This window comes from Oncorhynchus clarkii, chromosome 30, assembly GCF_045791955.1.
Source record: "Oncorhynchus clarkii lewisi isolate Uvic-CL-2024 chromosome 30, UVic_Ocla_1.0, whole genome shotgun sequence".
In the NCBI taxonomy this organism is placed as follows: domain Eukaryota; kingdom Metazoa; phylum Chordata; class Actinopteri; order Salmoniformes; family Salmonidae; genus Oncorhynchus; species Oncorhynchus clarkii.
Genome location: NC_092176.1, coordinates 22,541,033 through 22,566,712, shown reverse-complemented (window position 1 = coordinate 22,566,712; position 25,680 = coordinate 22,541,033). Strand labels below are relative to the sequence as shown.

General features: G+C 42.3%; 1 protein-coding gene across 3 annotated transcripts; it reads right to left on the bottom strand.

The window, feature by feature from the left end:
* Positions 1 to 257: 257 nt before the first annotated feature.
* Positions 258 to 25,461, bottom strand: LOC139390098 (leucyl-cystinyl aminopeptidase-like). 3 transcript variants are annotated; one of them, XR_011629465.1, is made up of 23 exons: positions 25,114 to 25,439; positions 17,806 to 17,900; positions 17,492 to 17,685; positions 17,235 to 17,346; positions 13,580 to 13,837; positions 12,748 to 12,938; positions 12,415 to 12,553; positions 12,046 to 12,180; positions 11,778 to 11,898; positions 11,312 to 11,463; positions 11,034 to 11,147; positions 10,808 to 10,945; positions 10,549 to 10,680; positions 10,077 to 10,237; positions 9,848 to 9,936; positions 7,695 to 7,878; positions 7,133 to 7,289; positions 6,816 to 7,000; positions 6,501 to 6,662; positions 5,836 to 5,976; positions 3,976 to 4,057; positions 3,077 to 3,867; positions 258 to 3,012 (listed from the first exon to the last, which is right to left on the bottom strand). XR_011629465.1 is itself a non-coding variant. In XM_071137246.1 (22 exons), exons 1-22 carry the CDS (start codon positions 25,133 to 25,135, stop codon positions 3,736 to 3,738), a joined length of 3,096 nt encoding a protein of 1,031 aa, XP_070993347.1. In that variant the 5' UTR covers positions 25,136 to 25,461; the 3' UTR covers positions 258 to 3,735. The 3 variants fall into 3 exon arrangements, 2 of the variants coding, with proteins under 2 accessions (XP_070993347.1, XP_070993348.1); XM_071137246.1 differs by having other exon boundaries at positions 258 to 3,867; positions 25,114 to 25,461; XM_071137247.1 differs by lacking the exon at positions 25,114 to 25,439 and adding an exon at positions 21,109 to 21,226 and having other exon boundaries at positions 258 to 3,867.
* Between the last annotated feature and the right edge of the window lie 219 nt (positions 25,462 to 25,680).

Sequence of the window (25,680 nt, the reverse complement as noted above, 5' to 3'; positions counted from 1 at the left end):
ATATCTGTGCTAGCTCTGTATATTCTACATTACCTTTATATCAATCAAATGTATTTATAAAGCCCTTACATCAGCTGATGTCACAAAGTGCTGTACAGAAACCCAGCCTAAAACCCCAAACAGCAAGCAATGCAGCTGTAGAAGCACGGTGGCTAGGAAAAACTCCCTAGAAAGGCAGTACATTTGGGTAAGCCTCAAGCGAACACTAACTGCTGAACACAGACCACGCTTAGCACACAAATACAGAACAGCGAAAGTCCAGAAAACATTTTATTCGTCTTTTTTTCATGACATGAAGAGCCTGACAATATTCAGCATCATTCAACCCCAGTGCAAAACAGTTTAAAATGATGAGCCACTATCGAGGTGGACTTGGCATAGGAATACACTGACAATTCTGGACCCAAGATAGATTTCATAAGACATATCATAACGGCCAATACGACCTAGCTGTTCCAATGTTTTCAACATGACATCACAACATTCAGAGTGAGAAGTAAACCCTCCTTCAGATTGAGACAGTACCAAACAGGAGACATAGCTACAGACCTCTGAGGCTTTAGATTAGAAGAGAAGCTACATTAGAAGCTCAGATATTCATTTGTCATGTTGTTATGTAATAGAAGAGCTCCTTGAGGACATTCAGTGGTTGCCAACATCTGAGCCAATGCTGCTGCAGCAGAGAGGAGGTAGTTACCTCTAGACCAGTGGAGGCTGCTGAGGAGAGGACGGCTCAAAATAATGGTTGGTACGGAGGAATTGGAATGGCATCAAAACACATGGAAGCTGTGTTCGATACATTTGATACCATTATTCTGGTCCAGCCATTACCAGAAGCCCGTCCTCCTCATTTAACTGTGCCCTAGACACTGATCCAAGGTCAGTTTTATATTTGATTAAGGTCTGAATTGTTGTGTAACTGATCATAGATCTGTTCCTACAGGGAACTTCTACCCAGAGTCAGACGGGAGGCTGATACAATCATCTTCTACCCAGAGTCAGACGGGAGGCTGATACAATCATCGTCTACCCAGAGTCAGACGGGAGGCTGATACAATCATCTTCCACACAGAGTGGAAAACAACAGGGCTACAATAGACAACGGAGTACCATAGAGCTCACACATATTGAGACAACGTAACCTAGCCCACTAAGCCAGGCTAACCAACGACAGAAGACTGTTGGACTACAGACACAGCTAAAACTGCACTACCCAGGTCTACAGATGCAACACTGTTAGGTCACTCACTAAACTCCTTAAATGGAAAAGACAGAAACAATCAGGCAACCCTGTACTTTAAAAACGTACATTATAATTTAAAGAAGTTGTTGATTTCATTATTACCACCACTTAAAAAGAAAAGAACCATGGTGCAGCCACCCAACCCTAATATGGATCTACAGTTAGCTGTGTTTCATACAAGATCCTGAGCCCTTGAAGTGACCTCACATTCATCAGTACACTTTGTTCTTTAGTAACAACAAAACCATTAAAAGCATTTGACCAGGACTCATACGTCTGAGACATCACACTACACACCATATATACAATCAAAACCAAACATCAAAAACTAAAGAAAAATCTGCACGCACAGAAAACATGGTCAAAAAGCAACGTAAGGATAGTAGTAGCATTACATCTTCACAAGCATGGCGAGAGTGAAATATTCTGGACACAGATTGCCTCGTACGCAAAGGAAAAGCGGTCTTAACTATACTCCTTCAATCTGAATAAAGCTAGACAGCAGGCCAGTTACTGAACGACATTGTTAGATAAACATGAATGTTTGACATTAACTGTCAAAATATAACAAGGAAAGTTACGTCAACAGAAGTGCCAGGGTGTTTAGTTCACCCACCGTTTACACCAGGGGGGCTCAAACTCTTGGGCTTGGTGTACCAAAACATCATCTGAGTGATGAGCTGCAGCCCAAACAAAGAAATCATTTATTTAGAAATATAAAAAAAGGTAAACAATAGCTTTTTAGGGTCTTGGAACATGAATAAAATCGTAGCCGTATAACTTGACACCTAACAACACATTCTGATTGCCAGTATTTTAAAGCAGATTTTCAGAAATTCAACATGACTAATTTCATGTGATTGTACACATTTTTTCCATGGGATGGTGAGACATTTTGCCACATTTAATGCTAATTCCCTGCAGTTCTACACAGTTTGCTATGGCTTATGCCATGTTCCTATGATATCCGTGAGAGTGAATAACAAAATGAAACGAGGGGCCCCCTGGAGGTCAGGGCCCCTGGGCATGTGCCTTGGATGCCCAGTCAGTAATTCGGCTATGATTACTACAAGGTTTAGATAGCTGGCTAGACTAACTTACCTAGCACTCGATGTTAGCTGACACGGGCTAGTTGATTGACTATCAGTGACTGACATAACAAGAGGAAAACTGCTGAGGCACTACCAAATTTTGAAATGACACGTTATGTATTCTACTATGGTATCTCGTAACAGTAAGTTGTGAACCCGACTGACTTCCTAAAAAAGGAAGTCAGTCGGGGGCCCCCTAGTGGTCCTTGCGGGCCAAACCAAACGTTGTCCCCTGGTTTATACCAACAGACCAAAACACTTCTTGAGGTCTAACTAACAGACCGACAGTGGTAGAAATGTGGTAGAGTTCACTTTGGGAGCATTTAAACCAGGTGTCTCAAACTCATTTTACCCTGAGGGCCGCATTCGCTCTTTAAAAACAAATATTTAAAAAGTGCCAAAATCTGCCAAATGAATAGTCCTCTATCCATCATTTTGAGAATTTTCGATGCTCCCCGACTGTCTAGTTTTCATTTCAGTTATTATTAGTGAGCTGGACAGTCAATAAACGCTATAAATATTGCGCCATTAGCATTTTTACAGTTTCAATTTGGTTTTAGTCATTTTTAGTCCCACATTTTTGGGGGGACACCACTGATCTAAACAGTAAGGTATTTTCCTTCAACATATTCACGTTCTGGCTGTAGCCTGCTGAGCGTGTCTACTGTACACGGTCACCTAACCCCTTTGTATTGTGTGTCAGCTCTGTAGCCTGCTGAGCGTGTCTACTGTACACGGTCACCTAACCCCTTTGTATTGTGTGTCAGCTCTGTAGCCTTACTCTGGCCTTCAACAGACATTCTCCCCCTCCTCCCCCAGACAGTAGGACAGTCATGTGGAGGCTGGAGTCGGGGCCAGGGCCTGAGAGAGCACAATTAGTCACTGAGCCATGAGAGTTTCACAGGTGACACATACTGATGACATGTTGCCAGCGCTGATTACACAGCATGTTCTCTTCCTGTATTCCTTGTCCTTTCTCAGGTGGATGCTACAGCACTAGGGGGTGGTGGAATGGGTGAGTTGCCTCCATACAATGTGAAGCACGTTGAGTTTGAAAGATAGACACTCTGTTGTGTGTCCAGGCATGCTGTTGTGATGAAAGCGGTGTGAAGGATTGGTCGACAGCATAGAGAGAGAGGAGTTAGAGTCTTTTTTGATTGATACGGGGTCAGATACACAATCTCTAGAGCAACCCTGAGCTGGCTACTACAACTCATAGGACACCCTGTTCCCTATATAGTGAACTACTCTTGATCATAGTGAAAAAATAAAGTAGCCACTATATGGGGAATATGATGTCATTTGAGACACAAGCCCTACTATAGTGCAAACACGGCTGTTGCCATGGCAACATGGCCCTCGGAGCAGGTTGCCGGGAGCGACAGTTGCCAAGCGGCCATGTTAGAGCCATATTCTGAGTGTTGGGAGGTTCCTGTCCATCCAGAGCTGGTTCAGTCTGATGGTCTCTAAAGCCTCCTGGACGCTACGCATCTGAGACCCCCGCTCCTTCAGACTGGAGAAGAAACCCTGGACCTACACACACACACACACACAGTTGACATGAGAGAAGACCAACATGCACTAGGCATCTGATACAGACACATGATATAGAGTCGGCATGGTTCTGAGGTGTAAGCTCACCTCCTCCAGGTGTGTCTGAGTGGAGAACTGGGAGGTGGTGGACTTGATTATGCTTTGGATGGGATAGGACCCCACTGGGAACCTACACACACAGCCAATCAAAAACAGGCCATTACTTCACAACAGCCAATAGAAACTAGCCACTTCTCCACAAGAGCCAATTGAAACAGGCCCACTGATATCGATTGGGAAACTATTGTTTTTGGGCCCATTGTTCTGTCGGTTGATGCTGTAAGTATGTAAATGTGCACTGACTATACCAAACATTAGGAACACCTTCCTAATATTGAGTTGCCCCCCCCTTTTGCCCCCAGAACAGCCTCCATTCATCAGGGCATGGACTCCCCGTTCCACGGGGATGCTAATGTTGACTCCAATGCTTCCCATATTTGTGTCAACTTGGCTGGATGTCCTTTGGGTGGTGGACCATTCTTGATACACACAGGAAGCTGTTGAGCATACTCTGTCCCAGATGCTAATATATGCATATTATTATTAGTATTGGATAGAAAACACTCTGAAGTTTCTAAAACTGTTTGAATGATGTCTGTGAGTATAACAGAACTCATATCGCAGGCGAAAACCTCAGAAAAATCCAACCAGGAAGTGGGAAATCTAAGGTTTGTAGTTTTCAACTCATTCCCCATTGAAGATACAGGGTGATATTAGTTATGTTTCACTTCCCAAGGCTTCCACTAGATGTCAACAGTATTTACAAACTGTTTTGAGGATTCTACTCTAAAGGAGGGGCTCATAAGAGCTCTTTGAGTGAGTGGTCTGTCAGAGTGTCACAGCCTCGGTCTGGTGCGCTCACGTTCCACTTCATTTGTACAAACATTAATGAAGTTATGTTAAAAACATCCTAAAGATTGATTCCATACGTAGGTTGGCATGTTTCTACGGGCTGTAACGGAACTTTTTTAACTTTTCGTCCGACGTTCGGCGTGACCTGAATGCGCTTTTGGATTTGTTTACCAAGCGCCCGAACAAAAGAAGATATTTGGACATAACTGATTGACATTATCGAACAAATAAAACATTTATGGTGTAACTGGGATTCCTGGGAGTGCATTCTGATGAAGATCATCAAAGGTAAGTGAATATTTAAAATGCTATTTCTGAGTAATGTTGACTACCCAATATGGCGGGTATCTTTTTGGCTGCTTTGTTGTCTAAAGACTGTACTCAGATTATTGCATGGTTTGCTTTCTCCGTAAAGTTTTTTTGAAATCTGACACAGCGATTGCATTAAGGAGAAGTTTATCTAAAGTTCCATGTATAATAGTCGTATCTTTATCAATGTTTATTATGAGTATTTCTGTAAATTGATGTGGCTCTCTGCAAAACCGTGTGTTTTAGAACTACTGAACGTAACGCGCCAATGTAAACTCAGATTTTTTTATATAAATATGAACTTTATCAAACAAAACATACATGTATTGTGTAACATGAAGTCCTATGAGTGTCATCTGATGAAGATCATCAAAGGTTAGTGATGAATTTTATCTCTTTCTGCTTTTTGTGACTCCTTTCTTTGACTGGAAAAATGGCTGTGTTTTTCTGTGGCTTGGTGGTGCTTTTTGAAATCAGACACTGTGGCTGGATTAACGAGAATTCTATCTTTAAAATGGTGTAAAATACTTGTATGCTTGAGGAATTTTAATTAAGAGATTGTCATTTTGAATTTGGCGCCCTGCACTTTCACTGGCTGTTGCGGGGGGGGATTTAAGTGGATTTAACAAGTGACATTAAAAAGGGATCATAGCTTTCACCTGGTCAGTCTGTCACGGAACGAGCAGGTGTTCTTAATGTTTTGTACACTCAGTGTATAATTGATCTTATGAATAAGGTGGCACTCACTTCTCTATGATCCTGTCCCAGTTCTCTTTGACAAAGTCCCAGACGAGCAAGTGGCCAGCGAAGCCGTCACTCATGGTGCTGATGACCAATGGCAGCTCCTGGGTCTGGATAATCCCTCCCTCGAGCCCCGTGCTCAGAATCCTGAACGAGGAGGTGTTTAGAGTGATGCAGAGACACACACCATAGGCCGCTACAAACATATCTGGGCACAGCTTAGGCACATTTGACATTTTAGTCATTTAGCAGACACTCTTATCCAGAGCGACATAGTTAGTCCATTCATCCTAAGATATGTGGTTGTCCCACCTACCTATCTCAGTCATAGTAAGTGCACTTTTATACCAATAAAGTAGCTATCAGTAATGTCAGATCTAGTAAGGGAGCAAAAAGTGAAGTGCGAATGTTAGTTCACGAAAGCCTCGGGCATGAGGAGGGGGTGCGAGAAGAGGGGAGAGGGTATTTAAAATACTCCTTGAAGAGGTAGGGTTTTAGATGTTTTCAGGAAGATGGGAAGGGACTCTTCTGTCCTAGCTTCAGGGGGAAGATCAGCTTGAGTACAGCTGTATGTCTCTCTGCACAAACTCTGGGTAGAGGTTAGTTGGCCAGTTAATGTCTGTAAATTGATTCATTAAGTACCGTGGACCCACACTCACTCTCCCCCTTACCATACGATGCTTTGTGGGTCCTGTGTGGAGGCCAGGGCCTGCAGTATCTTGCGTTTCTCAGAGTCATATGTGGTGGAACTGTATGCCTCCATGAGAGAAAGCCATCTGAGGTCAGACTGGGCCGCTGTAGAGAACACCACTCGCTGCAAATCACCTGGGATCCTGGAGGAGACAACAGAGCACCACAAGATCACTATAGAATATATATCTAGCTTTACTACGGCCCAAAAATCTAAAAGTATATATATTTTTTAAACCAGCAAAAGTATATATTCTTATATATAAACTCTAAAGTCAATTGGTGTGTGTACCTACTGTTTGGTTTGGTTGGAGTTGGTCCACTGGTCGTAGAGGGCCGTGGCCTGGTCAGTACAGTTCTGCCGTCCCAGACTACAGGCCATCTCTAGCAGGACTGACCTCAGCTCCTGTCTGGACACACTCTCCTCCTCTCCCCAGTCCTGACTGTCCATCAGCTGGCCAAAATGACCCCAAATGTACACCTGAAACACACATTACAAAGTGAAAGCACAGTCAGTGTGTCCCAAATGGTGAGACTAGGCTCCAGAACAAGGTACCTGACAATCTAGTGTGTGTGTGTGTGTGTGTGTGTGTGTGTGTGTGTGCGCATTTACCTTCATGCGGGCCACCAGTCTTTGCTCCTGTCTCTTGTCCAGTAGTCTGTAGACAGAGCTGAGCTGTGACAGGGCCTCTGTCAGAGGAGCAGTCTCAGTCTCATTGGTGGCATAGTCCAACAGATTTAAAACTTGACGGAAGGACACACGACCCAGTCTGATGAGGGGAAGAGAAAAATAGACAATAGATCTGAATGAATTCTGTCTATTTGTGTCTGTTGTCTGTGGAACTAAAATGCAGACATTCACACAATCGTACAAGTCCAGGCAGAGGATTAAGACAGGCCTCCAATTATGACTCTTTTTTTTAAAGTGGTCATTGCTGTTAAAATAATGTGTTCTCAGTCATCCTACCTGGTAAAATGAGGTTAAAAATAGATGAATCTATGTATAATCTATTTATAACCTTATTTTACCAGGTAGGTTGACTGAGAATATTGTTTTTTACAGCATCGACCACATAAAGAAAAATGAATCGAGTCTTTCTGAGAGACAGACATCCATCTCCCAGCTACTATGATCATTGAGAGTACCATGCCACAGTACAAACACACACACTGACCTGGACAGGGCAAAGATGTTGTGTATGAGTGAAGCGCGGTCGTGGGGTGTGAGTGTGTTGATATCAGTCTTAAGAGCATCTATGAGAGTGGCCCAGCCCTCGTCTCCATAGTGAACTATATAGAAGCCCGTGTTCATGTAGTTGAACTTCAGCCACTTCACACTGTCCGACACATTCAGAGTCACTAATTGGAAACACATAATAATGCACTTAGACACATGGTCATGCTTTTACCTAGAACCTCAGCGCATACAACCAGCAGGCTACAATATACAGTGCCTTCGGAAAGTATTCAGACCCCTTGACTTTTTACACATTTTCTTACGTTACAGCCTCAGCAATCTACACACAATACCCCGTAATGAGAACGTGAAAACAGGATCAAGACATTTTAGAAAAAGTATTAAAAATAAAAATACAGAAATACCTTATTTACATAAGTATTCAGACCATTTGCTATGAGACTTGAAATTGAGCTCAGGTGCATCCTGTTTCCATTGATCATCCTTGAGATGTTTCTACAACTTGATTGGAGTCCACCTGTGGTAAATTCAATTGATTGGACATGATTTGGAAAGGCACACACCTGTCTATATCAGGTCCCACAGTTGACAGTGCATGTCAGAGCAAAAACCAAGCCATGAGGTCGAAGGAATTGTCCATACAGATCTGAGACAGGATTGTGTCAAGGCACAGATCTGGGAAAGATTACCAAAACATGTCTGCAGCATTGAAGATTCCGAAGAACACAGTGGCCTCCATCATTCTTAAATTGAAGATGTTTGGAACCACCAAGAATCTTCCTAGAGTTAGCCGCTAGGCCAAACTGAGCAATTGGGGGAGAAGGGCCTTGGTCAAGGAGGTGACCAAGAACCTGATAGAGCTCCAGGGTTTCTCTGTGGAGATGGGAGAACCTTCCAGAAGGACAACCATCTCTGCAGCACTCCAACAATTTTGGATGCAGTCTATCACAGTGCCATCCGTTTTGTCACCAAAGCCCCATATACTACCCACCATTGCGACCTGTACGCTCTCGTTTGGTTGGACCTCGCTTCATACTCGTCACCAAACCCACTGGCTCCATGTCATCTACAAGACCCTGCTAGGTAAAGTCCCCCCTTATCTCAGCTCGCTGGTCACCATAGCATCACCCACCTGTAGCACGCGCTCCAGCAGGTATATCTCTCTGGTCACCCCCAAAACCAATTCTTTCTTTGGCCACCTCTCCTTCCAGTTCTCTGCTGCCAATGACTGGAACGAACTACAAAAATCTCTGAAACTGGAAACACTTATCTCCCTCACTAGCTTTAAGTACCAGCTGTCAGAGCAGCTCACAGATTACTGCACTTGTACATAGCCCACCTATAATTTAGCCCAAACAACTACTTCTTTCCCTACTGTATTTATTTTATTTTATTTATTTATTTTGCTCCTTTGCACCCCATTATTTGTATTTCTACTTTGCACATTCTTCCACTGCAAATCTACCATTCCAGTGTTTTACTTGCTATATTGTATTTACTTTGCCACCATGGCCTTTTTTTGCCTTTACCTCCCTTCTCACCTCATTTGCTCACATCGTATATAGACTTGTTTCTAAAGGTGAAATAAAATAAAATAAGAAAAACAATCAGGCCTTTATGGTAGAGTGGCCAGATGGAAGCCACTCCTCAGTAAAAGGCACATGACAGCCCACTTGGAGTTTGCCATGAGGCACCCAAAGACTCTCAGACGATGAGGAACAAGATCCGATGCTGTGATCGCTGCCAAAGGTGCTTCAACAAAGTACTGAGTAAAGGGTCTGAAATCTTATGCAAATGTGAAATTTCGGGGGGGGGGGGGGGGGGGTTTAATAAATTGGCAACAATTTTGTTTTTGCTTTGTCATTATGGTGTATTGTGTGTAGATTCACGAGGGGACAAAAACAATTAATTCCATTTTAGAATGAGGCTGAAACGTAACAAAATGTGGAAAAAGTCAAGGGGTCTGAATACTTTCTGAATGCACTGTATAAATATGTATCACAAGCAATTAAAATCATAAAGGCTTGCTTGAATTAGACAATTCATGAAGTTAGTCAAGCTCACTGACAACTACAGAGCTGAATGTACAGAGTTTTACCGGTCTTATTATTTTCCTGTCTTATTATTTACCTGTCTTATTTCTCAGCGTGAAGATCTGTCTGCAGGAAGGGGCAGAGCTACAGCTGTCATTCACATACGTCACGGGGATATGCCACAGGCTGAGGAGAACACAAAGAAAGGTTGGTCTGAATGTGTGTGTGTGTATGTGTGAGAGAGTGTGTGTGAGAGTGAGAGAGAGCGAGTGTGTGAGAGAGCGAGTGTGTGAGAGAAAGTGTGTGCGTGTGCGTGCATGTCTCACTTAGAGGTGTGTGTGGCGTTGTCTGCGGAGAGCAGGAAGTGTTCCTGCGTGAGCGTCACGTGACCACCCTTGCGGCTGACGGTGACTAATGGGAAGCCGTTTTGCAGCGTCCATGTTCTCATCATGTCTGACACACTCTCCTGCTGGGGAAGCACCTGGGCCTGGAGCATCCAGAACCAACAATCATCAATAATAAATATAAAGAATCTACTAATTTGACTAGTCATCACCATGGGAGAGAGATGGAGTATCAGCATCAGTAGTACTAATACAACAGACCCCCACTTAATACAACAGACAAGACACACCCACTTAATACAACACAAGACACACACACTTAATACACAGACAGGGTGACCATTGTGAAAAGAGGAAGGATATGGCGCCAGATTTTACAGCCGCAAAATAAGGAACCTGTGAAAATAACTAATCAGGAAACGGAGATAGGTGTGGTCTGTCTGAGACACTCTACCTGGGTGAAACTGTTCCAGAGATCTTCAGTAACAGTGTTAGATCCTCTGTAGTTATCCAGGTATTTTATGAGTCCTTTCCTGAACTGACCGTCTGGCAGAGTGGTTTTCAACATCAGCAGGAGGGAAGCACCCTAGAGACACACACGGACAGACAGTCACAGACAGACCCATTACTGATATGACTACAGCACCAATATCCTTCGCTCTACTAATCAATAAAACGTTAAGCACATTTGTGAGTAAAGCTCAAGACTGTACCTTCTCATAGGTGACAGAGTCAAACATCTCAGACACCTGCTCAGGTGTGGTCACCTGGGACGACACTGACACTGGGTGGGAGGAATTTAAACAATCTTTGGCCATGGCCTTAAAGCGCACCCCCAGGAACACATTGTCCTGGAGACAGAGAAGAAGGATCATCAATCCATGGTTATCTAAACCTACACTGACACAGCACCTGCATGTGTGACGTGGTGCTGCTTACTAGGTCCAGCTGTGGGAACTCTGTCATTAGGGACGTGTACTGCCAGTAGGTGGCGAAGCCTTCGTTCAGCCACAGGTCATTCCACCAACGCATCGTCACCAGGTTCCCAAACCACTGACACACAACATTACAACGGAATTAGAACAGTTTTATGACCAAACATCAAAACAGCATTAAGACTGTTGAGATACATACACATATGTTCCATCACCTTGTAGTAGCCTACACACACACACACACACACACACATCAGACAAACACATCAGACAAACACACACCTGGTGAGCGAGCTCGTGGGCTACGACGTTAGCGATGAATTGTTTGTCGAGAGGAGAGGACTGGTTTCCCACCAGCAGGCTGGTCTCTCTAAAGGTGATCAGACCCCAGTTCTCCATCGCCCCCGCCAGAAAGTCTGGGATAGCAACCAGGTCTGGAGGAGGTGGAGAGAAGGAAGGAAGAGTAGAGAGAGAGGGACAGAAAGGTGGAGGGGTAAATACCAAGGCATATTTTGTGTCTCATTATCGAAAATATTACACTTTTCTCACACATTTTCAAATGAATCTACAATACAAGTCAAGGGTTCTGAATACATTCAAAAAGTATTCAGAACCCTTGACTTTTTCCACATTTTGTTACATTACAGCCTTAATCCAAAATGGATTTTTTATTTTTTTATCCCTAATCGATGAGTTTATTGTGTGAAGGCTGAGTGTCTGTGTGTTGTGTCTTTGTGTCACCTCTCACCTAGTTTCCTCAGAGGGTAGTCGATGTGAAAGAAGGTGTTGTAGAAGTGCAGCAGCGTGGAGGCTGTGTCCAGAGCATAGTGTGTGTGTTCCTTCTTTTCTGGCACAGAGTACACCGACACCTAGAACACACACACACCATAGAAATTGAATAAATACAATAGATCCCAAAATAGGGAGATAGGCACAGAGTAGACAGTTGCATTCCAGCGTTTTGCAGGTCATTTAAATAGTGTGAATAGATTGTGAGGCAGGGATTCTGTACGTACCAGTGTATTGGAGACGTTTCTAGTAATGCTGGTGAAGTTGGCTACGATGAAGGCCACCAGGTAGGTGCTCATATTAACGCCAGTCTGCTCAAACTCATCCTCCAATAGGCCGCTGGGTAATGTAGTCGTCTTAGCCTGGGGAACACAACAACAGTTATATTAACAGATGATTTAATCACTGGCATTCTTCATGTCAAGTGTCTCCAGTAATCACTTGATATCACATATTTGATTTTGTAATGTATTGATGCATGTTTACCACTTAAAAATACACTGGTGCAGGCAAACTCTCAAGCACACACACACACACACACACACACACACACACACACACACACACACACACACACACACACACACACACACTACCTGGGGCATGTTGGACAGAGTGATGTATCCAGGCTCCCTTGTGATCCTGACCAGGAAAGTGGCTTTAAAAGCCGGCTCGTCAAAACAGGGGAAGGCCTTCCTGGCTGCCTGGGGCTCAAACTGGGTGGCAGCTAGGACCCTGAGGAGAGGGTGGCCAGAGTCACACACAGAGAGCAAGGACTAGGCTCAAACTGGAGTTGTAGTTTACTACGTCAACAAACATTGTCAAGTTTACACACTATTACAGAATGCATCTCACTGCATTCACCAGGAGTTAAGATGTTATTTTTAGATCAAACTTTAGTACATAGTTTTTAAAATAATTTTGCTTACCTCTTGGCTCCAGTCTTGTCGTTGTAGGAGCTGTTGTAGAAGCCGTCATAGGTGTGTGAAAGGTTGGCTGCGTAGTCCAACGTTAACACACACACCTGGCCTTCCTTCAGATCCTCTGGGAAGCTGAGAGCTATCTGCTGCCATGGTTTATACTCCAACACCTTCACCTCAACACTCTTATCCTCTCCAACCTGGAAGGGTTATAGTAAAAACAGCATTTAATAAGGTAAAACATCACCATCTAGGGAAAACATCACCATCTAGGTAAAACATCACCATCTAGGTAAAACACCACCATCTAGGTAAAACACCACCATCTAGGTAAAACACCACCATCTAGGTAAAACATCACCATCTAGGTAAAACACCACCATCTAGGTAAAACACCACCATCTAGGTAAAACACCACCATCTAGGTAAAACACCACCATCTAGGTAAAACATCACCATCTAGGTAAAACATCACCATCTAGGATGTAAAACATCACCATCTAGGATGTAAAACATCACCATCTAGGATGTAAAACATCACCATCTAGGTAAAACACCACCATCTAGGTAAAACATCACCATCTAGGTAAAACATCACCATCTAGGTAAAACACCACCATCTAGGTAAAACACCACCATCTAGGTAAAACATCATTATCGAAGTAAAACAATTTATCTTCACAGGGGAAGCAAATCTTACTCTCTCTACACTGCTAGTGAGACAGTTACACACTGTGCATTAATATCAGAATAATTAGTTAAAAATCAAAACCTATAAAGATGTATTTCTCTTCATATTATTTTCGAGTAAATAGCAATGGCACGGCTGATCATAGACTACCTGGAAGGTTGCCTTGGTGATAATGAGTTCAGAGCTGTGCAGAACTATGCGCTTGGTGTCGTGTAGTATTGTCATGTTGATGACAGTGCGGCCAGTGAAGGTCATGGAAGTCAGGTTAGGGGTCAAGGAGAGGTCATAGTTCACAGGCCGTACACTGGCTGGGAGTCGGAGCTCATTCCAGGGAAACGGCTCCCCATTGGTGCTGTTAGGATAGGATGGCTCCATAGTAGTGGAGGAGTTAGCCTTACCACAGCCAGCCTGGGGAGAAAGAGGATCAACACAGTGAATATACACAGTTACTTCAGAAAGTATTTACACACCTTGATTTTGTTGTGTTACAGCCTGAATTTTAAATTGATTCAATTGACAATGTGTGTCACTGCACTACACACACAATACCCCAGAATGTCAAAGTGGAATTATGTTTTTCAATTTTTTTACAAATTAATTCAAAATGAAAGCTGAAATGTTTTGAGTCAGTAAGTATTCAGCCCCTTCGTTATGGCAAGTCTAAATAAGTTCAGGAGTAAACGTGCTTAACAAGTCACATACCGTATTAAGATGCATGGACTCACTCTGTGTGAAATAATTGTGTTTAACATGGTTTTTGAATGACTACCTCAACGCTGTACCCCACACATACAGATAAGTGTAAGGTCCCTCAGTCGAACAGTGAATTTCAAGAACAGATTCAACTACAAAGACCTGGGAGGATGTTCAATGCCTCGCAAAGAAGGGCACCTTCTAGATGGGTAAAATAAAAAGAAGCAGACATTGAATATTCCTTTGATCATGGTGAAGTTAATAATTACACTTTGATGGTGTATCATTACACCCAGCCACTATACAGATACAGGAGTCCTTCCTAACTCAGTTACCAGAGAGGAAGGAAACCGCTCAGGGATTTCACCATGAGACCAATGGTGACTTTATAAACAGGTACAGTGTTTAATGGCTGTGATAGGTGAAAACTTAGGATGGATCATTAACATTGTAGTTACTCTAAAATACTAACCTAAATTACAGAGTGAAAAGAAGGAAGCCTGAACAGAATATAAATATTCTAAAACATGCATCCTAAGGCACTAAAGTAAAAGTCCAAGAACTTGGCAAAGAAATTAACTTTATGTGCAGAATACAAAGCATTATGTTTGGGGCAAATCCTACACATCACTGAGTACCACTCTTCATATTTTCAAGCATGTTGGTGGCTGCATCTTGTTATGGGTATGCATGTCATCGGAAAGTACTAGGACGTTTTTTGGGGATAAAAATAAACGGAATAGAGCACAGGCACAATCTTAAAGAAAAACTTGGTTCAGTCTGCTTTCCAACAGACACTGGGAGACACATTCTCCTTTCAGCAGGACAATAACCTAAAACAGGGTTTGAATCATTTGCAAATAATGTACAATCCAGGTGTGCAAAGCTCTTAGAGACTTACCCAGAAAGACTCACAGCTGTAATCACTGCCAAAGGTGATTCTAACATGTATTAATTCAGTGGAGTAAATACTTAGGGAAATGTGATGTCTGTATTTCATTTTTTGATACATTTGCTAAAATGTCTAAAAACTTGTTTTCCCTTGTCATTCTGGGGTTTGTGTGTAGATACGTGAGAAAAAAAAAATATGTTTGAAATCAAATTATATTTATCACATGCGCCGAATACAACTGGTATAGACTTGACAATGAAATGCTTGTTTACGAACCTTCCCCAACAATGCAAAAATAATCCAAAATAAAATAGTAACTAACACGAGAGGAATAAAATAAAATACACAAGAATGGAGCTATATACAGGGAGTACCAGTACCAGATCAATGTGCAGAGGTACGAGGCAATTTAATGCATTTTAAAATCAGGCTGTAACACAACAAAATGTGGAATAAGTCCAGATGTATGAATACTTTCTGAAGGCACCGTGTGTACAGTTGAAGTCTGAAGTTTACATACACTTAGGATGGAGTCATTAAAACTCATTTTTCAACCACTCCACAAATTTCTTGTTAACAAACTATAGTTTTGGCAAGTCGGTTAGGACATCTACTTTGTGCATGACAAAAGTCATTTTTCCAACAATTGTTGACAGACAGATTATTTCACTTAATCACAATTCCAGTGGGTCAGAAGTTTACATACACTAAATTCACTGTACATTTAAACAGCTTGGAAAATTCCAGAAAATAACGTCTTGGCTTTAGAAGCTTCTGATTGGCTAATTGACATCATTTGAGTCAATTGGAGGTGTACCTGTGGATGTATTTCAAGGCCTACCTTCAAACTCAGTGCCTCTTCGCTTGACATCATGGGAAAATCAAAAGAAATCAGCCAAGACCTCAGAAAAAAAAAATTGGAGACCTCCACAAGTCTGGTTCATCCTTGGGAGCAATTTCCAAATGCCTGAAGGTTCCACGTTCATCTGTACAAACAATAGTACGCAAGTATAAACACCATGGTACCACCAGCCATCCTACCGCTCAGGAAGGGGACGCGTTCTGTCTCCTAGAGATGAACGTACTTTGGTGGGAAAGTGCAAATCAATCCCAGAACAGCAGATGATGCTGGAGGAAACAAGTACAAAAGCATCTATATCCACAGTAAAACGAGTCCTATATCGACATAACCCGAAAGGCCGCTCAGCAAGGAAGAAGCCACAGCTTCAAAACCGCCATAAAAAGACAGACGGTTTGCAACTGCACATGGGGACAAAGATCCCTCTTTTTGGAGAAATGTCCTCTGGTCTGATGAAACAAAAATAGAACTGTTTGGCAATAATGACCATCGTTATGTTTGGAGGAAAAAGGGGGAGGCTTGCAAGCTAAAGAACACTATCCCAACTGTGAAGCACGGGGGTGGCAACATTATGGGTGCTTTGCTGCAGGAGGGACTGGTGCACGTCACAAAATAGATGGCATCATGAGGCAGGAAAAGTATGTGGATATATTGGAACAACATCTCAAGACATCAGTCAGGAAGTTAAAGCTTGGTCGCAAATGGGTCTTCCAAATGGACATTAACCACAAACATACTTCCAAAGTTGTGGCAAAATGGCTTAAGGACAACAAAGTCAAGGTATTGGAATGGCCATCACAAAGCCCTGACCTCAATCCTATAGAAAATGTGTGGGCAGAACTGAAAAAGCGTGAGCGAGCAAGGAGGCCTACAAACCTGACTCAGTAACACCAGCTCTGTCAGGTGGAATGGGCCAAAATTCACCCAACTTATTGTGGGAAGCTTGTGTAAGGCTACCCGAAACGTTTGACCCAAGTTAAACAATTTAAAGGCAATGCTACCAAATACTAATTCAGTGTATGTAAACGTTTGACCCACTGGGAATGTGATGAAAGAAATAAAAGCTGAAAGAAATAATTCTCTCTACTATTATTCTGACATTTCACATTCTTAAATAAAGTGGTGATCCTAACTGACCCAAGACAGGGTATTTTTACTAGGATTAAATGTCAGGAATTGTGAAAATGTATTTGGCTAAATGTATTTGGCTAAGGTGTATGTAAACTTCTGACTTCAACTGTATACACATACCATCTTGCCCTATTGGCACTGGTACCACTTCCCGTACCTGTGGAGGCCAATGCAGGAGCCACACACTTTTCACATACACAAACCCCCGACACCCCAACACACACACCTACCTTAGTGAAGGTACAGCCAGGCAGGAAGTAGAGAGCCATCGCCATGGACGCAACCAGTACCAAGATGAACACGCCCACCACCAGCATACGAGCCGAGGGGCAGGAACATGACCTGACCAAAAACCAAAAAACAGTATTTACAAATCTATAAATATAATATTACTGTTTATGTTTGTTTTTAATTTACTGTAAAGTGTACTGGGATGTTTAAATTCACTTTAAATACAGTTTGATTGGATTTGAAAAGTAAAAAGGACCTGGGTGGAGCCTGTCTGTTGTAAGGGGAGGAGCTAGGATTGTGGGTGGAGCTTCTGTTCATGAAGGACATGCCCAGTAGGCGGGCTGACGACTCATAGTCCTCCTCCTCATCGTCCAGGTCGTTCTCTCCCAGACCTCGCACCAGCAGACGGGAGCTACGGGGCTCGTACACCACCTCATCTGGTTCCAACGCCTGGAGGGAGGTGGAAGAGGGGGGACAATGTGAAAATCTGGAAAAAGTCAAACAGTTAGAAGAGACGATACAACTGATGGGTGGATGGGTTAATGTCAGTGCTGTATAGTATGTAATTACCGGGAAGGCTGTAGAGTCTTTAGCCAGGTCCACCACGTCAGGTTCCTCCTCAAACATACTGTTCTCTATCATGTTCCTGGGCAGGGACGCTCGCTCTGGTTACACAAACAAACAAAAAGGTTAATACACACACACACGTTCAATAAAGTGTGTGTGTGGCTCCATTTCTATTGATTATCCCCTGTGTCTCTACAGACAAACGCTCAACTCTCTAATTCAATAATAACAACAGTTGTCAAACTGTATAAAATGTCCCATTCTCTCCTGTAATAAGAGCAAGTATTGTGAAGTTCCAGCGTGTCTGTGAATAGTGGGTGTACCGTGTAGGCTAAGTGAAGAGCCAGAACAAAGCCATCTCATACACCTAGTATGTTCGTTCCATTGTGTGTTTTCCATTGTGAGAAAGTGTGCATGTTTGTAGGGCCGAGCTGCCTACACGAAGTTAAGAGAATGAAGCCATCAGTTTCCCCTATCCCTTCCTGCAGCAGACATAGTTCTGATTCAGAGGTCAACTGGTCTGCAGCACTGCAGACAGTCTTGCTCCTAATAATATGGAGCTGAATATCAGGCCTATGTAAATAATACCCAGATCAAAAGAAGAACCATAACAACCTTAGATTTTTCTGACTCACACCAACCCGACAGACCTAATGCCATGTTAGAACAACTCGTATTATAGTGTCGAATGAGGTGTTCTATAAATGTGGTATCTGTTATTCAGACCAAAATGACGGCACCTCAAACTGAAACAGCAAGGGCTGTAACGGAAGCAGCAGTGAAATGGAAAGTGTCAGCAGCAGCTCACCACACTTTTCCTGTTTTCACCAAACATACACAGAAACACAGACATATGTTTATCCTATAGCCTACACCACTTAGCTAGAGCCACGCAGACCTGAAGTTTGAGGCCAGTGCAGGGCCAAGTAGGTGAAGCTGTGTTTGAGTGAAAACAACCTGACTGTCTGTCAGCTGAACAAGGCATAACCTTGTTTCAGCTCATTTCAGCTCCATACATAGGCCTACTAGTGCACTCACAATGTCCAGGACAGGACTCCCCCCATCAGTTAGGCTTTTCACAAAGGCCTTGTGCATTCTGAATTGCGGCAGGCTAGGCTAATGAAATAACATACTTGGAATATTTTTCAAATAGTCAATTAAGCTTTAATGAAAAAGCCCCCACAGAGAAAGACAGCTGTGTCTATTGACTAGTAGTGTGTGTGTCTGTGTTCTAATCCGAAAAGACAGAAGTCCTTTATTTGCTGTAATAAAGCTGTTGAGCCATAAAGCAGACAGCACAGAGCTAGAGCAGGAGAGTACAGTCAGTGCTACTGAGCCGACAGAATGAACCTTCTGGTCCTTATCAGGTTAAGCACACACACACACACACACCTGTCGTGTCTTTGGCTAGCCCAGATTAAGTGATATGACATGCTATTCTATAAAATAATTTCTCTGTAATTAATATTACCTGATTGAGCTAATCATGTAAATGTAATTAACTAGAGAGTCGGGGCACCACAAAATAATATTTATAGAGCTGTTATCTTCCGAATAAACTCTTAAAGACCTAGTAATATTTTACATTAATAGCAGTCAATATTAATCGTCATCTTAATTCAGTCTCATCTGAAAGTTGTAAATTCTTGGTTATCTGCACGAACCCTGGCTAACAAGTTGAATCAGCAATACAAAATTGGGTTTAATTATTTATTTACTAAATACCTAACTAATCACACATAATTACACATACACATATTTAAATCATAACTTGATTACAAATTACGTCATAAAGGAAAACGTCCCTAGCGGGCGGAACAGATATGACAGCTGGTTACACAAAAGAAAAGGGCTGGGTTTGAGTGAAAGAGTGGGAAGACTGAGGACCAAAGGGCAAAGCTGTGCTATTGTAAATACAGTATCTTATGCATTCTAAATTACCGCCCATTTGGAAAAGGAAAATGCAATAAATATTTACACTGCACTGCGCTTCGGTAGGTTGGTGGTAGATGGAAGGCCGTGTTGCCCAACCGAGTCCTTTGAAGAATGTCTCTGCTGGTAAATTGAATACGTTGTAGTAACGCCGTTGTGTGATAGACGGGATACTCTGTCTGTTCCTTCCTAACCCTCGTTTGCAGCGGCTGTTGCTAACTCAACGGCTAGGAGGTATCACTTCTGTAGTGAATAAGAGTTCAAAGTTCATACCATTCGCAACCAAAGCTCACGCTGATGTTGGCTTCGTTCTGTAGTTATTATCTGAACCATTCTGACATCGGACCGTCGTCCTCACATCCTCAGAACAGGAGGTTATATTGTCGTCAAGGCTTTATATAGGAAGGGAGAGGAGGGCGTGTTTGAATTTTTTTATAGCCCATGTCCCTTCACATTGAGCAGAGCCCTACCTTATGAAAACCCAAATCTCACATTTTAGAAGCTAAAATCACATTTCATCCCATCACGAATAATTTCATATTCAAACATTTAAATTGAATAACAATTCCATGTGAATCCGATAACTCTGATGTGTAGACTTTCCACTGTAGAGTTTGTCATCTTATCATTGATGAGAATGTCTCAGATGACAACCGAACTGACATTATATTCATTAAGTACCACCGCATATGTTCAATTGGTCGGATTACCAGAATATAGTTCATTTCCCCCCACCTTCTGATGTTCCCAGAATCTCTATGTTAACCAAGGGTTTTGCAAATGTAACATCAGTAGGGTAGAGAGGAAAAAGGGGGGGAAGAGGTGACTGTCATAAACAGTCATAAATTATGACTGTCATAAACCTACCCCCAGGCCAACGTCATGACACACCACAGAGATGGGATAAGGAGCCCAATCAAATGTACAGGCCTGAACAAATAACCAGTTGACTGAGTTAAGAGGAAAATAAAATATGATTGAGTTGTGTAGGATAAACTCAACTGTGACATAATGTAACCTGCCTTCTCGGGTGTGTCACTTGCAGTTGCTAGTGCGTATGTTGAACAGGGCTCGGCGTGTCTCCAACAGCTCGGTGTGCTTTTAGAACAGATAAACAAATGCACTGAGCTAAAGCAGTCACAGACTGTCAATAACACTACACACTGCTTGGCCTAGGCTGGCCTGAGTAACCAAAACAAGAGGAGATAGCATCTTTGAGTAGCAGAAAATTGTGGACTACATATCCAATTCTGACTAATTTTATCAATGATTGTTATTTACAGGAGATGCATGTAACATCTCCACCTGCAACTAACACCAAATGTCTATTACATTTCACAGGGATAGACATTAAGGTCTGAGAAAGGCACTCACCCATGAGGCGAGTCAGAAGTATTTTTGGGACAAAGATTAAGATCGCATGCCCAAAAATGCTATTTTCCCCTACACACAGGAGAGGAACCAGAAAGACCAAACTACTGGAATTATTTGCATTTTGTTGTTATCAGTGAGCGATAGCAGTAGTAGCAAAGGACTAGAAATCCACAAGAGTAAAACATATTTTAGAATGCTGGCTAATACATGCACACATACAACGGTCCTCTGATGACAACTGGAAGAAAAAAACATCCAGCTTGCATCACATTAGAAATAAACTCAACTCAGACAGGCTTTACCTTGGCATATAACCCAGTGGGCTAAACCAATCGGAGTTGTGTTTCCTCACTTTCCTGAGTAGTAGGGTTTAATATTTTCCTGGTATTTTACAAATGTTCCATCCATCCTGAGAATAAATCCCCTTTCACCCGGGATAAACCGGTATTTCCGGCCAAAATCGTTAGTGTCATTCTAAAGTGCATAAATATGTCTGGATTTCATTAGAGCTTTGATCGGCATGAAAATTAAAGTCTGATGCTACCTGAGCCATTCATTAAAGACATTTTATGACCCCTACATTAAATACATTTTATGAGCCCAAGCCCAAATGATTGTGCCATTATTCAATATGATATATAGGATACCACACATTACGCACAACAGAAAAACATAAAAGCCCATAGATGTAGCTATGCTCTCTTGGGTAAATAAATTAAACAAGTTCCAGGAGGCTAATCTTTTTTGGTCTGGACTGTATTACGTTACTGTATTGTATTATACAAACTGGAATTACGCACATCGTTCAGACCATGAAGCTGGGAGAGAACATGCGATGCTGGTACAGGATATGCAGCCTACAAAGTTAGCATTATAGGCTAGCGAATTTGATTAGAATTTAGAAATATAATAGGGCCTATTTTAAAAAAAATATATAATAATTAAGTATTAGTAGGCTGACACGTACACTACCGTTCAAAAGTTTGGGGTCACTTAGCGATGTCCTTGTTTTTGAAAGAAAAGCACATTTTTTGTCCATTAAAATAACATCAAATTGATCAGAAATACAATGTAGACATTGTTAATGTTGTAAATGACTATTGTAGCTGGAAACAGCTGATTTTTTTATGGAATATAGGCCCATTATCAGCAACCATCACGCCTGTGTTCCAATGGCACATTGTGTTAGCTAATCCAAGTTTATCATTTTAAAAGGCTAATTGATCATTAGAAAACCATTTTGCAATTACCTTAGCACAGCTGAAAACTGTCGTGCTGATTAAAGTCTTCTTTAGACTAGTTGAGTATCTGGAGCATCAGCATTTGTGGGTTCGATTACAGGCTCAAAATGGCCAGAAACAAAGAGCTTTCTTCTGAAACTCGTCGGTATATTCTTGTTCTGAGAAATGAAGGCTATTTCATGCGAGAAATTGCCAAGAAACTGAAGATCTCAAACAACGTTGTGTACTACTCCCTTCACAGAACAGCACAAACTGGCTCTAACCAGAATAGAAAGAACAAATAGATGGCATTATAGCGCAGCTGTTTAACAGAAAGGCCGAAATGGAACGCAACTGCTCAGCTACGGCGACTGACATATATCAGTTTGCTACTAGCTAATTTTGCAGTCTGGTCGACATGGATCATTGTAAAAAAAAATAAACGTAAATCTATTGACAATGAAAATGAGGGGAAAGAGTTGGAGAACAACGTGACAGCTATGAACAAACAACCACCAGAAAATCAGGAAGATGACGGCAGGGGAAATGCAGCTAGCTAATGTGGCTCCGGTGGCTAAAAGAAGAACAGAGAAAGTTCCAAGAGAAATGGACAGAAGATTTTTGTTGTACTACATGGTGGGACTAGCTCACTTTGTCTTATTTGCCAGAAGGCAGTCAATTGTTTTAAACGAGCAAATTTAGTGACATTTCCAGTCACACCATGACAAAACATATCTGCCACAAAGCAACCTCCGAAACAACAAGCGCTACTCAAAGGACAAAAACTAATAAACAGATCTAACGCTGTTGCAGAGAAAACGACAGAGGCAACACATGAGATTGCTAGGATACTCGCAAGAAACAAGGCGGCCTTCACAGACACGACAATGTAAAATCATGTTTTTTGGCCTCAGCCTAAATATTGTATGCTGATTTCACAAACAGGGAAGCTATTTTAAAGCAAATTAAGGGACTGCAATTCTGCAAGAGAGAGGATATTCCCGTTTCATTTAATCATTCATCAGGAAGCACTTGTGGCTAAACTCAAAGTGTGACGTACCGTGACGTACAGAATTTGATGCAGCAAGTCGTGCGCGTGGTGAACATTATTATTGTGAGGGCATTGAATCACCGGCAATTCTGCCAGTTGCTGGAGGAAACCCAGACAGAATACAGCGACATTATATTTTATAATGCGGTGATATGGCTGTTTGGTGGCAGAGTTTTGGAAAGATTTTTCCTCAAATCCGTGAATTTGTTGCAAGCAATGCCAGAGGAGCCTGAGCTGGATGATCCACAGTGGATATTAAAGCTGGCTTTTTGAACTGACTTCACCTGAACAATGAATCCCCAACTCCAAGGGAAAGCTAAAACTGTATGCAAAATGCTGCGTGTGGTCATAGCATTTCAAAATAAAATCACCACACGGTTCATACCTGGCAAGACTATTTCTTAAGTTCCCATTACTCAGAGCAGTCACCACATCCGACCCAGACATACTGCAACATTTTAGCTATGATGCATTTGTGCATGTGTTGGAAGAGTTGGAGTTTGAGTCTAGATTCAAAGATAACGTCATTAAGAACCCCTTTCATGTGCCAGTGTCATCTCTGGCACCAGTCATTACAGCCCTCTGTCCTGACCGTGCTGGACTAGAGAATGAGGTAGTGTCATCTCTGACTCCAGTCATTACAGCCCTCTGTCCTGACCGTGCTGGACTAGAGAGTGAGATAGTGTCATCTCTGACCCCAGTCATTACAGCCCTCTGTCCTGACCGTGCTGGACTAGAGAGTGAGATAGTGTCATCTCTGACCCCATTCATTACAGCCCTCTGTCCTGACCGTGCTGGACTAGAGAGTGAGATAGTGGAGGCCAATGACACATTGCAAGGTGAACTAAGATCAGATGTTTCTGGGGCCTTGTGTCAGACTCATAGTATCCACGTCTGAAGCAGTGTGTGCAAAGGGTGACAATTTTTGTCAGCACTTATTCATGTGAAACAACATTTTCAACAATGAACATTGTGAAATAAAAACAGAAAAACAGACTGGCCAATGCATACCTGGTTTGCCTCGCAAGGATAGCAACAACAGACTATACATTTAGAATGAATTCAGTCAAGGAGCAGAAGGGACATTTTCACTCATCCAACTTATGGGTCTTATACATGTGATGTAGCCTATTTGGTGTGTGTATGTTTATATTTACATGTGCTCAATTTCTCTGAATTTGCTCTGAATTGATCATTGTTAATATTGGAAATAGAAGTACAACAAATGAAAGATGTGTGCAGCCCTCTGAATGATTGTCTCAACCCCAAGTAGCCCCCTTACAAAAAAAGAGTGAGTAACACTGCTTTAATGGGTTAAATATATAGGCCCTCGGCTGAAAAGAGTCAAAAGTTAACCCTGAGCTCAGTCACTGGGGAATGTGTCCCCAAGTGAATGTCACACTGAGAATTAAAGCTACAGATCAGTCTACTCAGGCAAACTCTGTCAGAGATACACTGGCTATTTTAATTTAGCTGTACTCCAAGGCCAGGCTTAGCTAGTCATGTTTCTATCAGCTAACGTACCCATCATTACAAGTGTATGAATGCTGATTAGTTCGTACCAAAACTGCTGCCTGGCTATCAAGAGCCTGACACTTGTTGACTTGGAATGTTATGTAGGTAACCGTCCGCAATCTAAAATGCTAGTTAGCTAACTAACTAACGTTACTACAGAAATTGTGGCTGGCTGGAAATTATGGGGAGCAGCTAGGAAGCGTCATCATTATTCCTTACCACTGTCAAATGGGTCCTCCATGACAAGATATCTGAAAGAGCCGAGCTGTCCTCACTTCTGGCTGGCTGGCTGAGCTATCAGCCCCGATCAGTCCACTGTGTTGCTGCAGTCTGTGGGCTAACTTGGCTGGTAGCTACTTATGACACACTAGCTAGCTGCCACAAACACGGTTGGTGAAGTTATTAGCGTGTGCGATCAAATGAATTAAATATGATCAACCATCCAAACGACATTCTGTCACCAAACTATTCGCCATGCATTTAAATTACTGCTTCCTTCCTTCGTCTCCGCCCGGCAATGACTGTAGGGAAGAGAGGCCCAACTCGGCGGAAAATCTGTCTCCCTCCAGCAGGTGGCGTTGTTTTGCCCACCAAGCAAGGGAGTTTTTGCATGGAGACCAATGAGAGTGTCGACTTTGGTCAAAAACAAAACATTGTGGCTTATTTCATACGTGAGGTTTAGTTGATCGAATATAAGTTTCGTAATGCTTAAATTCGTACGAGTGTACTGACAATTTTGAGCAAAAATATCGGAGTTGTTTGGAGATGGCTAGGCATGTTCTAGGG